This window comes from Anolis sagrei, chromosome 2, assembly GCF_037176765.1.
Source record: "Anolis sagrei isolate rAnoSag1 chromosome 2, rAnoSag1.mat, whole genome shotgun sequence".
NCBI classification, from domain to species: Eukaryota; Metazoa; Chordata; class Lepidosauria; order Squamata; family Dactyloidae; genus Anolis; species Anolis sagrei.
In genome coordinates this window covers 49,799,565-49,814,781 of record NC_090022.1, presented here as the reverse complement: position 1 = coordinate 49,814,781, position 15,217 = coordinate 49,799,565, and the positions used below count along the sequence as shown (strand labels likewise).

General features: G+C 41.5%; 2 protein-coding genes across 3 annotated transcripts in view; both read right to left on the bottom strand.

Annotated features, from left to right (window-relative positions):
* The window catches only part of IRAK2 (interleukin 1 receptor associated kinase 2), a 35,666-nt gene extending 33,293 nt beyond the window's left edge, over positions 1-2,373 (bottom strand). For both annotated transcript variants that reach the window (XM_067463492.1, XM_067463493.1), the window contains exon 1: positions 2,039-2,373. In XM_067463492.1, coding sequence (XP_067319593.1) covers positions 2,039-2,162 — 124 coding nt within the window. In that variant the 5' untranslated portion in view covers positions 2,163-2,373. The remainder of the gene's footprint in view (positions 1-2,038) is intronic.
* A 6,496-nt stretch (positions 2,374-8,869) lies between these two features.
* VHL (von Hippel-Lindau tumor suppressor) lies at positions 8,870-14,966 on the bottom strand. Its single transcript, XM_060766275.2, has 3 exons — positions 14,607-14,966; positions 11,787-11,909; positions 8,870-10,228 (listed from the first exon to the last, which is right to left on the bottom strand). The coding sequence occupies exons 1-3, from the start codon at positions 14,800-14,802 to the stop codon at positions 10,026-10,028; spliced, it is 522 nt and encodes a 173-aa protein (XP_060622258.1). The 5' UTR covers positions 14,803-14,966; the 3' UTR covers positions 8,870-10,025.
* Between the last annotated feature and the right edge of the window lie 251 nt (positions 14,967-15,217).

The following is a 15,217-nucleotide window of genomic DNA, read 5'->3' as shown; positions in this document are numbered from 1 at the left end:
GACTTGTTGGTCTTCGGTCCTGCTGGCACAAGGGTTTAACTCATTGTCTCCCTGGTGGCCACACTGGTTTCTGGGGGATTTTGGGAACTGTAGTCCACAATGATAACGTTTCCTAACTCTATTATCTAGTTAAGCATCCTGCTTGCTGCGCTGGATAACCAGATGTTTCCCAAAGAAACCACAAAGGAGAACTCAGATGCAACACAATTTTTCCACTTCACTTCTGAAAGGCTTTCTCCATATTCATCCTATTAATAGACTCATCTATACAAATAAAAGTGAAAATACGTACGCATGTGTGTTTGTACCTCAAAGGCTTCTATGTGGCTTGATGGACCTGGGCCAAACTTGGTACACATACCCTTTATTTCCCAAATTAAAATGTTAGCAGCATTTAAGCTAAAAACCCTAACCCTTTCAAGGCTCCAATCAAGGAAATTTGGCCTCGAATCTCCTGAGAGGCAGGCTTGTTGCTGACTCCCGATGCTCCCATGACATCTCAATTCTTGCATGACACCCGGTTTCATAAATTAAACAGGTATTGTGTGTCTGCACTTAACTTACAGGTTTATTGAATGGGTGTGAGTCTTAAGATAATAATTACCAATCACGCAAAGGTTTCAGGTTCAATGCAGACCAGATCCAGGTAGAGTTAGGAAACAATTCTGTCCGAAAGTCTGGAAAGAGGCTGTCAGACAGGATAACAAACAGGCCTGACTCAGTATAAGACAACTTCCATTGAACCTGAAGATGCTCTCAGGCGTGAAAGCTGAATAAACCAAGGTATTCAAATACTTCAATAAAGAATGAATTGCAAAGCGAAATATTCCATCCATCCATTTGATTAACAACCATTACAACCCCAAGCTTGTAGCTTGAAATTCAGGTTTGAATGCAGCTTCTTTGTTTAGCAAAACGTAGTTAGATTAGGACTCTGGAGACCAGACATGTTCCGACATGTAAACCTACTGGATGACCTTGAGCAAGTCACACACTCTCAGCCCCTGGAGGAAGGCAATTGCAAACCCTCTCCAAACAAACCTTGCAAGGAAAGCCCTGTGATAGATTCACCTAAGATGACAGACAAGGCAGAAATTCCTGGAAAGGCCCTCAACAACAGTCCCCAGGCTGCACATGTTTGGTCTACAGCTGCAGGAAAGTTGCCTATTACATTCTAATTTTTTTTGTAGTAGTAGTAGTAGATAAACATATTTGGAGGACAGGCCTGCTGGAAATAACAGATCAATCAATCAATCAATCAATCAATCAGAGACTGAGGCTGGTAAACAGAAGGGCACAAATGACATTTTTCATATCACCTTCATCTCTTACAATCCTCTGATTGTGGATAAAGGTAAGGGGGAATACTGCGTTATCTGGATAAAAAGTGGGAAGAATAACAAGTGAATGATTTCTGTAGTAGCACATACAGGAAGTCCCCAAGTTATGAATGGCAGGTTTGATCTTAAGTTGAATTTGTATCTTAAATTGGTGGTGCAGTGGGTTAAACCACCGAGCTGCTGAACTTGATGACCAAAACGGTTCAAATCCAGAGAGTGGAGTGAGCTCCCACTGTTAGCCCCAACTTCTGCCAACCTTGCAGTTCGAAAACATGCAAATGTGAGTAGATCAATAGGTATTGCTTCTGTGGGAAGGTAACGGTGCTCCGTGTAATCATGAAAAGCATGGAAACAAATCCTGGAAAGTTGTAGTTTTACAAGGTCTATAGCAGGCATGGGCCAACTTGTGCCCTCCAGGTGTTTTGGACTCCAACTCCCACCATTCCTGACAGCCTCAGACCCTTTCCTTTTCCCCTTCAGCTGCCAACTCCCACCATTCCTGAGGCTGTCAGGAATGGTGGGAGTTGGAGTCCAAAACACCTGGAGAGCCCAAGTTGGCCCATGCATGAGTTATCTCGACCTACTAATTTACATATGGTTTCTGACTGGCCAGCCTCAGCATTCGAACATTCTTAAGCAGCTGCGGGGGGAAGCTCCAGTGTGGCTGCACCCCGAGAGAGGCCACCAAAAGGGCTCACCAAAGCGCATCCAGTCGTAGTCGTGGAGGCAGTCCATCTTCTGGCAGAAGTCCTCCAGGACCCAGGCGGGGATGCCGTGGATGTATTCGGGGGGGTCCATTCCCTCCTCGCCGCCTTTGGCCATGGGGATCCCGGCAGAGAGAGAGAGAGAGCCTTCTTTACAGACTCAGAGAAGAGTTGGAAGAGACCCCAAAGGCCATCCAGACCAACCCCTTCAAACTCAAGAGAGACGCCTCTGCCGCCTTCCTCTTTGGAAACTCGCCTTTCCAGCTCCTGCTCCTTTGGCCGCCCCGCAGGGGCTTTCCCGGGTCTCGCCCCGCCCTTCAGACGTGACGCGTGTCCCTCCACTCCTGACGCAAAGGCGCTTCCCGCACTTGGGGGCGTCTCCACTGTAGAATCAATGCGGGTTGACACCGCTTCATACTCCCGTGGCTCAGTGCTTATGGATGCTGGGGCCCCTTCCACACAGCTGAATAAAACCCCACATTATCTGCTTCGAACTGTGCGGACTCAGATAACTCAGTCTAGAGCAGATATTGTGGGATTTTTCTACCTTGATATTCTGGGTTGTATGGTCCCAAGAGTTGTAGTTTGGTAAGCCTTCTTTTGGACAGAGAAGGCTCAAGACCTAAAACTACAAATCCCATGAGTCATGGTAGTTAAAGTGGTGCCAAACCTCATTAATTCTACATTCTTCAGGGCCCTTCCAACACAGCCCTATATCTCAGAATACCAAGGCAGAAAATCCCACAATATCTGCTTTGAACCGGGTTATCTGAGTCCACACTGCCAAAAAAATCCGGTTCAGAGCAGATTATGTGGGATTTTATTCTGCTGTGTGGAAGGTCAGCAGTCATTTATCTAAGGGGTGGAGTGACAAAACGAAGAGCCAATCATATTAGGTTATTTGCCCCTCCCTTTCTGTCCTCTATGACGTCACTCATTTGAAGTCAAAAGTTTTGGGGGTTTTTTAGGCCTGGGTAACAATGGAAAAATTTGTTTCTAAAATTGATTCATTTTTTTGGGGTTTTTGCGTTTCGATATTTAAAAGAATTCCGAAATTTTTCTTTTAAAAAGTTCAATATTTACGAAATTTCGTAAATGTTAAAAAAATTACGAAACATTAACGAAACAAATAACAATAACGAATCGATTCGTTAATGGCGGTCGCGACCGCGCAATACGCTAAAATACCTCCAAATGGGACAGGGGGAACTTCTGAAGCTTCCCTCTCCCTCTGTTGTTGACTGTTGGTGTGATATTATAATTTTTTTTCACTAATTAAACAAAAAACAACTATAAAACTTGCCCCAGACATGCAGAAATAATAACGAAATGACCTCAAACCGATAATGAAACGAATACATAACGAATCAAGAAGCATTTACGAAACGAATTTAAAAATTTGTTTCATTTTTAAGTTGCTCCAGAATGGTTCGTTATCGCTTCGTTATAAAAAAAATAACGAATTTTTAACGAATTACGAATTAACGAAACGAAACCGCCCAGCCCTAGTTTTTTTACAGCCAAAACAGGAAGGGAATAAAAAAAATTCTTCTCTGATTATATGCGCCACGAGCTATCTTGAAAAACTTACTTATATTTCTTGGCAGGAAATACAATGAACTTCTGCAATGAGGCAACTTCACTCTTACTGATAATCATAACTGGGAAGAGACAGACAAGTGTGTCCGAACTATGTATTGTACCACTGGTTTGCTCATTTATCTTCCGAAAATAGGAATTATTTGTTCTGACATTTTATGCAGGATCAAAAAACGTATACATTGCATGCTGTTATCCCCCCTATTTGGACACTCACCTGGGAGTAGAGATGGTGACAATAAAGGTGTTTGAGCTAGGTGTCCCCACCATATGTATTTATTTACAGTATTTATATTTCGCCCTTCTCACCTCGAAGGGGACCCAGGGCAGATCAGAATGCACACATGTACGGCAAACAATCCATGCTGCTTTTAGACATACAAGACATACAGACAGATAGAAGTAATTCAGCATTTTTTTTCCAACTTCGGCTCCTGAAGGTTGCTCGATTCCAGCCACAGAGGGAGCTGTCACTTCATCCACTATGACGCTGTGCGTTTGATCGTAGTATTTCTTCTTTGATCTGTGGCATTTTTATGGTGTTATAAATTAACCTCCCCGCTTTAAACGGTCCCTAATTTTTCTACTCACAGCTCAGCTGTTTTTGAACTGCTTAGGTGAACAGTAAGCTGGGTTATTAACAGTCAGGAGCTCAAACCCAACTCGGGCTTTGAACTTGCCACCTTCCAGTCGGCAGTGATTTATTGATGCTAGTGATTAACCAGCTGTGCTACAGCCTGGCCCTATATAACAACAACATTTTATTTATGTACCATCCTAAACGAGTGAACAACAACAAAATCTCCCCAAAAGGATGGTATATAAAGTATTATTAATTATTTATTATTATTATTATTATTATTATTATTAATTTTACTGACACAAAAGTACAGTATGTCACAGCAAATGAGATCTATATGCTGGATTTCGTATCAAAAAATCACAAGTCAAACACTTCCCAAGCGTCTAGGACGGTGTGATGTATTTTCGAATGATGTGCAAAGATCCAAGTAAGGTGGCCTTTTGTAGTTGACAGATAGTGATTTTGTCAATGTTTATTCTTTCCAAATGCCGGTTGAGATCTTTATTATTATTATTATTATTATTATTATTATTATTATTATTATGACACAGTAAACAAGATATATACACTGGATTTTGTATCACAAAATCACAAGCTGAACACTTCCCAAGTGTTTAGGACTGTGTGATTATTATTATTATTATTATTATTATTATTATTATTATTATTTGATACAAGATTAGTACTCGGAAAAAAGATCACTATGCTCGCTTTTGCATTCGATTATACGTCGGGCACTTCCCAAGTTTCTAGGACTGTGTGATGTATCGGCAAATAATGCATGCAGGTCCGAGTAGAGTGGTCTTTTGCAGCTGACACATGATAATTTTATCAGCGCCGATTGTGTTTAAGTGCAGGCCAAGGTCTTTAGGTACTGCACCCAGTGTGCTGATCACCACTGGGACCACTTTGACTGAGTCTTTGCAGTTCTATCTTTAAATCTTCATATTGTACAAGCTTTTCCAGTTTTCTTGTCAATCCTGCTGACACCTGGGATTGCAACACTGACAAATTATTATTATTATTATTATTATTATTATTATTATTATTATTATTTTACTGACAGTATGACACAGCAAATGAGGCATATTTGCTGGATTTCGTATCAAAAATCACAAGTCAAACACTTCCCAAGTGTTTAGGACTGTGTGTTGTTGTTGTTGTTGTTACATGGTGGGGACACCTAGCTCAAACACATTTATTGTCACTATCTATAGAGAAAGACTATATCACCCTAAATGCATGGATATTTAGTTGTTACTTCCCACAGCACTCAATCAGGCTTATTTTTTAGTATGTTTAGATTGCAACTTCAATGGAGATGCTTAAAAAACAATAATCATGAATTTGCAGTTCGACATTGCCAGAAACAAATATGGAAATTGTACAATTTATAGAAAACGGGTATCTACTGAAGGATCCCGTTGTTTTGAGATAAGAAAGTAATGTAACTTAAGGCAATGCAGAAGAGAAAAGTAGGAAGGAGCCAGCAAATCCTCTCTGTATCACTGCCCCATCCAAACATCCGTTAAGGAGAACAATGCTGTACTACTCTGAAAATAAAAGGAATGTACTTAACTCAATTGCCAAACAGGAAAAGGTAAAAAACATCTGCCAGCAGATTTCATGACTACTGGGACTATCTATCACCATTGCTTACAGAAGTTAGGCATGTCAGCACGCAAAGGGATCTTCTACCATCTTAGAGCCTGGGTGCATCCATTTAATAGAATGCAGTTTGATACCACTTTAACAGGCATGGCTCAATGCTATGGAAGCCTAAGAGCTGTAGTTTTACAAGGTCTTTCGCCTTCTCTGCCAAAGAGTGCTGGTTCCTCACTAAACTATAGGATCCACAGCAAGAATCCACAGCATGGAGCCATGGCAGTTATAAGATGCAGTGTAGATATATCCTGAGTAAACTAAGTTGGTAGCATATGCTTCCACCAACTACTGACTGGACACCATGTTTAACGGCAGTCTCTGAGGATGTAACATGAGCACCTGCTTGTCCGATTTTGTTGGATTCATTTCAACTAGTTAAACCCGAGGATGTGGACAAGATACTTGGAGGAATGAGAGCGACCACATGCATCCTAGACCCCTGCCCATCCTGGCTGATAAAAGAAAAGACAGAGGAGGATTGACCAAGTGGGTGAAGGTGGTGGTTAATGCCTCCCTTGAAAAAGACATCACTGGGCCCCACTCAATTCGTCAACTATCGGCCAGTTTCCAAACTCCCCTTTTGGGGCAAAGTCCTGGAAAGTGTGGTGGCCTCACAACTCCAGGTATTATTGGAAGACATGGATTTTCTGAATCCGGCTCAGTCTGGCTTTAGACCGGGACATGGTACTGAGACACTCTTGGTCACCTTAGTGGATGATCTATGCTGGGAGCTAGACATGGAGAGTGTGTCCCTGTTGGTTCTGCTGGACCTCTCAGCTGCCTTCAATACCATTGACCACCTTCTGGACCACCTTGTGGGAATGCATCTAAGAACTGAAGTGTAGAAGTAAATAACTGTTTACTGAAAGCAGGTCTTATATTTTCTGCTTCCTGGTATTGCTGCAGTTCTAGGACAGTTGTTTTTCATTCGTTCAGTCGTCTCCGACTCTTCGTGACCTCATGGACCAGCCCACGCCAGAGCTCTCTGTCGGCCGTCCCCACCCCCAGCTCCTTCAAGGTCAGTCCAGGACCACTTATCTTGCCCTTAGTCGGCCCCTCTTCCTTTTACCTTCCACTTTCCCCAGCATAATTGTCTTCTCTAGGCTTTGCTATCTCCTCATGATGTGGCCAAAGTACTTCAACTTTGTTTAGGACAGAGAAGACATTTAATCTGTTTGATAGATTGTTAAGAATTTGAATTGCTTATATTGTTTATATTTTGATGAGATGTGTTTTATTGTTTACCTGTGTGGCATTGAATTATTATTGCCGGATTTGTAAGCTGCCTCGAGTACCCTCGGGTCGAGAAAGGTGGGGTAGAAATGAAGTAAATAAGTAAATAAAAGATATTCAGCAGTGGTGAAAGGCACAAAGGAACCTAACCCACTGCTGTTAAATGCAAATCACCATGGTCCTTTGGAAATCAAAAGATTGAGCAAGGCTCTCCTGACAATGGCTTCCCTATGCCAACTAAAAATATCTCATTTGAACTCTACCCAATCTTGTTGCTGTGTGCTGGCAAGTCATTTCCGACTTACAGCAATTCTATTATGATTGTCTCTCAGAAGTAGCATCTTGGCAGTGGATCCATAAATCAACCCTGTTATGGGGCTTTCTTTACAAGATCTGTTCATAGTGGATGGGCCTTTGCCTTCCTCTGAGGTCTAGAGAGAGAAGGAGGGGGGGGGGTTAGCCCAATGTTGGATTCCCACACTTGATTATGGGATTCAAACTCTGTGTCTCAGGCACTCTATCACATTACCCTAATCTGTACTCCTTGCTGAATGTAAAACCATGTATGTCCTTTAAAAAAATATGAGGAAAAATTCCATACATGTTTGTTGTTGTTGTTGTTCACTCGTTCAGTCGTCTCCGACTCTTCGTGACCTCATGGACCAGGCCACGCCAGAGCTCCCTGTCGGCCGTTACCACCCCCAGCTCCCTCAAGGTCAGTCCAGTCACTTCAAGGATGCCATCCATCCATCTTGCCCTTGGTCGGCCCCTCTTCCTTTTGCCTTCCACTTTCCCCAGCATAATTGTCTTCTCTAAGCTTTCCTGTCTCCTCATGATGTGGCCAAAGTACTTCAACTTTGTCTCTAGTATCCTTCCCTCCAATGAGCAGTCGGGCTTTATTTCCTGGAGGATGGACTGGTTGGATCTTCTCGCAGTCCAAGGCACTCTCAGCACTTTCCTCCAGCACCACAGCTCAAAAGCATCTATCTTCCTTCGCTCAGCCTTCCCTAAGGTCCAGCTCTCACATCCGTAGGTGACTACAGGGAATACCATGGCTTTGACTAGGCGGATCTTTGTTGCCAGTCTGATGTCTCTACTCTTCACTATTTTATCGAGACTGGACATTGCTCTCCTCCCAAGAAGTAAGCGTCTTCTGATTTCCTGGCTACAGTCTGCATCTGCAGTAATCTTTGCACCTAGAAATACAAAGTCTGTCACGGCCTCCACGGTTTCTCCCTCTATTTTCCAGTTGTCAATTATTCTTGTTGCCATAATCTTGGTTTTTTTGACGTTTAGCTGCAACCCGGCTTTTGCGCTTTCTTCTTTCACCTTGATTAGAAGGCTCCTCGGCTCCTCCTCGCTTTCGGCCATCAGAGTGGTGTCATCTGCATATCTGAGGTTGTTAAATGTTTCTTCCAGCAATTTTCACCCCAGCTTTGCATTCATCCAGCCCCGCACATCGCATGATGTGTTCTGCATACAAGTTAAAAAGGTTGGGTGAGAGTATGCAGCCTTGCCGTACGCCTTTCCCAATCTTGAACCAGTCTGTTGTTCCGTGGTCAGTTCTTACTGTTGCTACTTGGTCCTTGTACAGATTCCTCAGGAGAGAGACAAGGTGCCTTGGGATGGCCATCCCACTAAGAACTTGCCACAATTTATTATGATCCACACAGTCAAAAGCTTTAGATGTTTACAAAATCTAAAACATAAGCTTATAAAAATATGAAGAAATTCATGGGTTTAAAAAAAACCAACTTTACAGAGCAGAGTCAGTATATATACACCATCACAAACCAGTAACTTTACAGAAGGAAACATTCATTTCAACAAATAAAGTACACAATGATGTTGCTAGCCATTCCATTTCACAGGTTCCTCTTCAAGATGCATTTTTAATTGGAATTAAGTGTACAAAATCGAATGTTAAAGATTATATATATATAATGATTTGATAATTGCAGTCATACAAAACACAATAGTTGCAGACATAAGATACTGAAAATAGGACAATAGTTCAATTGTAATGCTTCTATAAACAAAGCAAATATATTTCACTAACCAGGTTTGTAATGCCTCAGGAATGTGTAGAGGAATGTACAGAGTTGAGGAGAGGTTAGGAAAGGCAAGGAGACTTTTGCAATTTTCACATTGTGACCAGAGATTCATGCATACTTGGTGCATCTAAAAATAGTCAGGCTATTATATTCATATTTCTTCAATTTACTTCTATAATTCAAAAGAAACTTGCGATCAGGTTTAGTAACTTATCTGTGCAATAGGCTTATAAGGTTCTTGTTTTGTGTCAGGAGTCTCAGAATGGTCCTCCAAAAGTAAATATAACTTACAACTTTGTTTCCACTATACTATTTTTACAGTAAACCAAAGATAAGTATAGAAGAATACAGATTCTATGCACTGAAAGCACCATCTGAAACAGGACTTGTAAAAAAAAACAACTACCCAGCAAATCCACCCAGCAGTAACTTCTCATACTTAAGAATTACATATCAAGTTACAATTAAGATTAACTTATCCTTCTGCATGAGATTTAACTTGCTCAACTAAGAAAAGGTGTTTCATAACCAACTATAACAAGATGATTAAATAAGGGAGGAGCCATATGAAAACATCTTTGTCAAGTGTACAACTTGAAGAAAAAATAATACTTGGACCAAGGTTTACGCAGATTTAGCCAAGTATATTCAACCATCATGGCTGCCTCTCATTTCACTGTCATGTGCCTATAAGTGTCCTCAGAGAATGTCCCATACCGTAACAAAAGGGTCACATTCAGTTCATAAAGCACAGCTAATCCTTTTTGCGTGCCTCAGTTTATTAGCAAAAGTAACTTTTTCAGATATTCTTCATTTCTATCATGATCTCAGTCCCTCTTCACTTTTTTTATCTGGGTCTCCATAACTCTTCATTTCTATCAGGGTCTTCGTTCCTTAACCTCTCCAAAGAAAGCCGCCGAAGATCCTTCCCAATGTCTGGATGGTCCTCGAGATCTTCATACAGGGACCGAACAATGTCCAATTTCCGGTAGTCGACTGGCTTTACTAAAGTGCGAACAACTTGAAGGCATCTTTCTTTCAAAGTGAACACTAAGAAGACAGAAAGGTCAGCTTGTCAGTGGGCCTGAAAATGACAACTAATATATAACTTGAAAGAGTCAAAGAATAAACATTTCTTCATAAACTTCTAGTCCAGAGATTTCCAAACTGTGCTGTGATACATTGGTGTATCAGCTGCTGCATCTATGTGAAATATCATATATACTCAAGTATAAACCGAGTTTTTCTGCCCTTTTTTAGGCTGAAAAAGTCCCCCTTGGCTTATACTCGAGTCAAACGTATTTATTTTACTCTGATGTTGTTGTTGTTGTTATTATTATTATTATTATTATTATTATTATTACTACATTATTTTACTCTATTATTATTATTACATTCGCATCATTTTACTCTATTATTATTATTATTATCACTACATTATTTTACTCTATTATTATTACATTCACATCATTTTACTCTATTATTATTATTACATTTATTATTTTACTTTATTATTACTGTTATTACATTTCTATTATTTTACTTTATTATTATTTTACTCTATTATTATTGGAAAGATAAGTAAGCACATTTACACTGAAGATGGTTAGAATAATGGTTTAGTTAGAGCTGGACAATCCTATCTTAAATTACAGTTTGATGTAAATTTTCAAAAACATTTAACCTACTGATTCCTCAATTAATGTTATTTTATTGGTACCTATTTTTATTGAAGTTTACCAGTAGCTAATGCATTTCCCACCAAGGCTTATACTCGAATCAATATGTTTTCCCAGTTTTTTGTAGTACAATTAGGCGCCTCAACTTATATTTGGTTTTACTTATACTTGAGGATATACATATATATATATATGAGAGAGACAAAGGTTTTCAGGAGATATGCTGTGTTGCCACATTAAAATGTTTGTATGTGCCTGTATCTCTTATAAGGGGTTGGTTTAGCCTCCAGTTTGCTAGTAAAATCAATTACTGCGTGGCAAAATGATGCTTTTCTAAAAAGTGGGTCACCAACATAAAATAACAACAACAACAACTTTACTTCTTACTCGCCTCTCCTTGTGGCTCAAGGCAGGACACAACATAGCTAAAACACATCATCATAAAACATTATATAATATTACATGTATTAAAACCTATCCCTATGAAATACATATATATTAAAACATTCAGAATAAAGATTAAATTACAGCAAAGAGTTTAAAATTCATAGCTAAAACTGAAGAGATAGATCTTCAGTTGTGTTTTATATTCCGATATAGATGTTTGGAAAGTTATGCCCTAAGACAGCTATGTAAAACTGGGGGTTAAAAAACAGCATCAAAATAGCAACAATAACTTCAAATTAACATAGTTACAGGTAAGATTTATTGACCTGAACATAAATGGAAACTAAATACAACAGAGAACATCTAAAATGCCTCCCGAACAAAAAGAAATGGGAGGACTGCTTACCAACTGTCACAGTACCAGTCTACAGAATTAAAACATTTTTGTCATTAGTCAAATAGAATTGCATATCATTTTTACAGTATGTAAGAATAAACACAGTCATCTTATTTCACTGGGGAAAAGGCCCTGGCATTTTTACCTGGTAGTGTAATATTTGCAAATATGGGCTGCCCGTTTGCATTGTGAGATGCCACAAACAGTTCTGTCTGGTTTACCAGGAGACTATCGTCGGTCCCAGCATCTCTGAACAACCAAAGGTGTTCTGGAAAATAAACGCAAATAAAGTACTTCAAACGCTACACACAAAGACCCTGAACATACACCTCCCTTAAATTCAGATCAGACTGGGCCAAAGGATTTTGCAGATCTCACACAACACATCTAACACTCTGGGGTTGCATCTACACTGCAGAAATAATGCAGTTTGACACCACTTTAGCTGCCAAGGATCGGTGAATGTAATCCTGGGGTTTGTAATTTTGGTGAGGCACCAACACTTATGCCAAAGAAGGCTTAAGATCTTGTAAAACTACGACTCCCAGGATCCCATAGCACTGAGCCATGACAGCTAAAGTGATGTGAAATGGCATTAATAATATAGTGTAGATGCACCCGAGGAAACCAGTAGCAAGAGCGATTACTGAAAGACACTAGATGAGGTACTTATGGCTATTGGTCAATAAGCAGATGCTCAACCAGATAAGGATAATAAATGGGAATAAAATATAGAGAACCATACTACCATCTGGGAACATACATACTGGCAGAAAAATAAGTCTATCTGAAACTAATTATGCATACCAGAACTAGGTTATCACTAAGCAGAAAATCTACCCTGTTTAGTACGCCTATTATCACAGTAAACTCTGAGGAATCCTAGATAATACAGTACTGTCTGTAGGAACCTAGGCTATTGGGAAATGGAGAGGATAAAAAACCTGATTTATACAATAGCTTCCAAGGCAGTGACTGGGTCACTAATAATGGAAAGTTTTCCAACAAACTGAGTTTTAAAGCACCTACCATGTGGATGTGTTTCTTCCACAGAGTAACTTTATCATATTTCCAATTGTGTTGGGCTTTTTTTTTTTTGGCTACATTCCTAATTGACAACGCTGATTCGGCTGCTATAGGTAGTGACAACTCTAGACTTTTCCTAATCCCATACACCGGGCAGTGGCACAGCTAGTTAGGTGCCAGCTGCATTAAATCACTACTAACAAACAGGTCATGAGTTCGAAGTCAGCTCGCGTTGGAGTAAGCTCCCGACCATTAATAGCCTAGCTTGCTGTTGACCTATGCAGCCCAAAACAAAGTTGCATCTGTCAAGTAGGAAATTTAGGTACTGCTTTATGCGCGGAGGCTACTTTAACTAATTTACGATGCCATAAAACCTTTCTGCAGTGTGCAGAAGAATGAGGAAGTACTCTGTCAAAGGACCTGGTGTCACAAGCTCCCCCTGTGCCCAGAACTGAGCAAACCCTCATAAAGCCGGAAAAAACTGGAATTATAATTTGCTTCTGTGTCTGTCTATACATATTGTTTGTCTAAATGCCATTGAATGTTTGCCATGAATATGTGCATTGTAATCTGCCCTGAGTCCCCTGTGGAGTGCAAAGGGCAGAATATAAATACTGCAAATAAATAAATAAAGGGCTAACTTGCTGATAGACAAAAAAAGCAGCCCACAACTGCACCATGATCATACACATCACCAAAATATTGCCACCGTGGGCTATGTCATGACACTTACAGACCATATGGCATTAATGACACGAATGCTCTCCTTGGCAAGACTTAACATCTGATCATTACAACTTTGGTTTCTTTGGCATGTCCACATACACGCTTTGGAGACCAAGAGGTGACTCATACTACTAGGTCAGGTTCGACACAGTCTCCATTTTCATTAGCATCTACCACATGTACAATGGAGGACCTTCTTACAGCGACGTCAGAGGCACTTGGAAGTGGTCAAAGGAAATTTAGGATACTGCCAAGTTTTTATGTATTGTCGAAGGCTTTCATGGCCGGAATCAGTGTGTTGTTGTAGGTTTTGAGGCTATATGGCCATGTTCTAGAAGCATTCTCTCCTGACATTTCATCTGCATCTATGGCAGGCATCCTCAGAGGTTGTGAGGTCTGTTGGAAACTAGGCAAGTGAGGTTTATATGTCAGTGGAATTTCCAGGTTGGGAGAAAGAACTCTTGTCTGCTTGAGGTAGCTGTGAATGCTTCACCTGGCTATCTTGACTAGCAATTAATGTCCTTGCAGCTTCAAAACCTGGCTGATTCCTGCCTGGGGCCATTCAATTGCAATTGCAACATTGGGAGAAAAAACTCTTGTCTGCTTGAGGCAGCTGTGTATGTTTCAACTGGCCACCTTGATTAGCAATGAATGTCCTTGCAGCTTCAAAGTTTGGCTGCTTCCTGCCTGGGGCCATTCAATTACAATTGCAACATTGGGAGAAAGAACTCTTGTCTGCTTGAGGCAGCTGTGTATGTTTCAACTGGCCACCTTGATTAGCAATGAATATCCTTGCAGCTTCAAAGCCTGGCTGCTTCCTGCCTGGGGCTATTAAATGCTAATCAAGGTGGCCAACTGCAACATTCACGCAGACCTCGCAACCTCTGAGGGTCCCTGCGAAACGTCAGGAGAGAATGCTTCTAGAACATAGAGATATAGCCCGAAAAACCTACAACAACCCAAGTTTTTAACTTTGCGGATTTAAAAAAATGCATTATAACCGTATTTCAATTTGCTTCTGAATATATAAATAACAGATTGCACCTCTTTCATAATATTAATCATAGCTACACCTCTTAGCAAAGCAGGGCTAGCCTTGATTAGTAGTAATACTAGCTGGCTGGGAATTCTGGGAATGAGAGTCCAAAACAGCTGGAGTGCCTCCTTGCCTCGCGCACCCTGGCTCCCGCGCATGCGCAGCACACCGACTCACCCAGGTAGCTGTGCATCCTCCGCCCGGTGCCGGGCTTGAGGCTGGGGTAAGGCCGCGGCACGCCCTCGAAGTCCAGCCAGACGGGACTCACCACCCGCGGAGTCCTGTTGCAAAAAATGACCTGGCAGGGCTCCCGGCTGTTCAGGGAGCGCAGCCGCCGCTGTTCCTCCTCCTCTTCTCCGGGCCTCTGCGGCATCCTTCCTGCCTTCTTCGGACCTACGAGGACAGACCCTCAGAAGCGGCCATCGCTCTGTGGGAGGACGCGGAGTTTTGAAGGGGCGCGCGCCTTGGCGCATGCGCACCCCAGGCAGCCATTGTTTGGCAGGGCTGCTCGGCCTCTTCCGTGGGCGGGGCCGCTTTTCGGCGCCTGCGCAGTTCGAGCTCTGTGCTGAAGAGGAGGGTGGGTGTTTGGGTTGGATTCATATCCACCAGGCCTGGGCCAAATTGGGGCCCTTCGGGTGTTTTGGGCTTCAACTCCCACCATTTCTAATAGCCTCAGGCCCCTTAAGCGGCTGAGGGGGAAAAGGAAGGGGCCTGAGGCTGTTAGAAATGGTGGGAGTTGAAGCCCAAAACACCTGAAGGGCCCCAACTTGGCCCAGGCCTTGTGTAGA

Bases quoted from the DNA above. Each gene is read 5' to 3' on its own strand.
- VHL (XM_060766275.2), bottom strand. From the start codon at position 14,802: ATGCCGCAGAGGCCCGGAGAAGAGGAGGAGGAACAGCGGCGGCTGCGC. The intron at 11,910-14,606 runs GTGAGTCGGTGT...TTTATTTTCCAG, and splicing joins GAGGATGCACAGCTACCTGG to AACACCTTTGGTTGTTCAGA. The intron at 10,229-11,786 runs GTAAAAATGCCA...CTGTCTTCTTAG, and splicing joins TGCAAATATTACACTACCAG to TGTTCACTTTGAAAGAAAGA.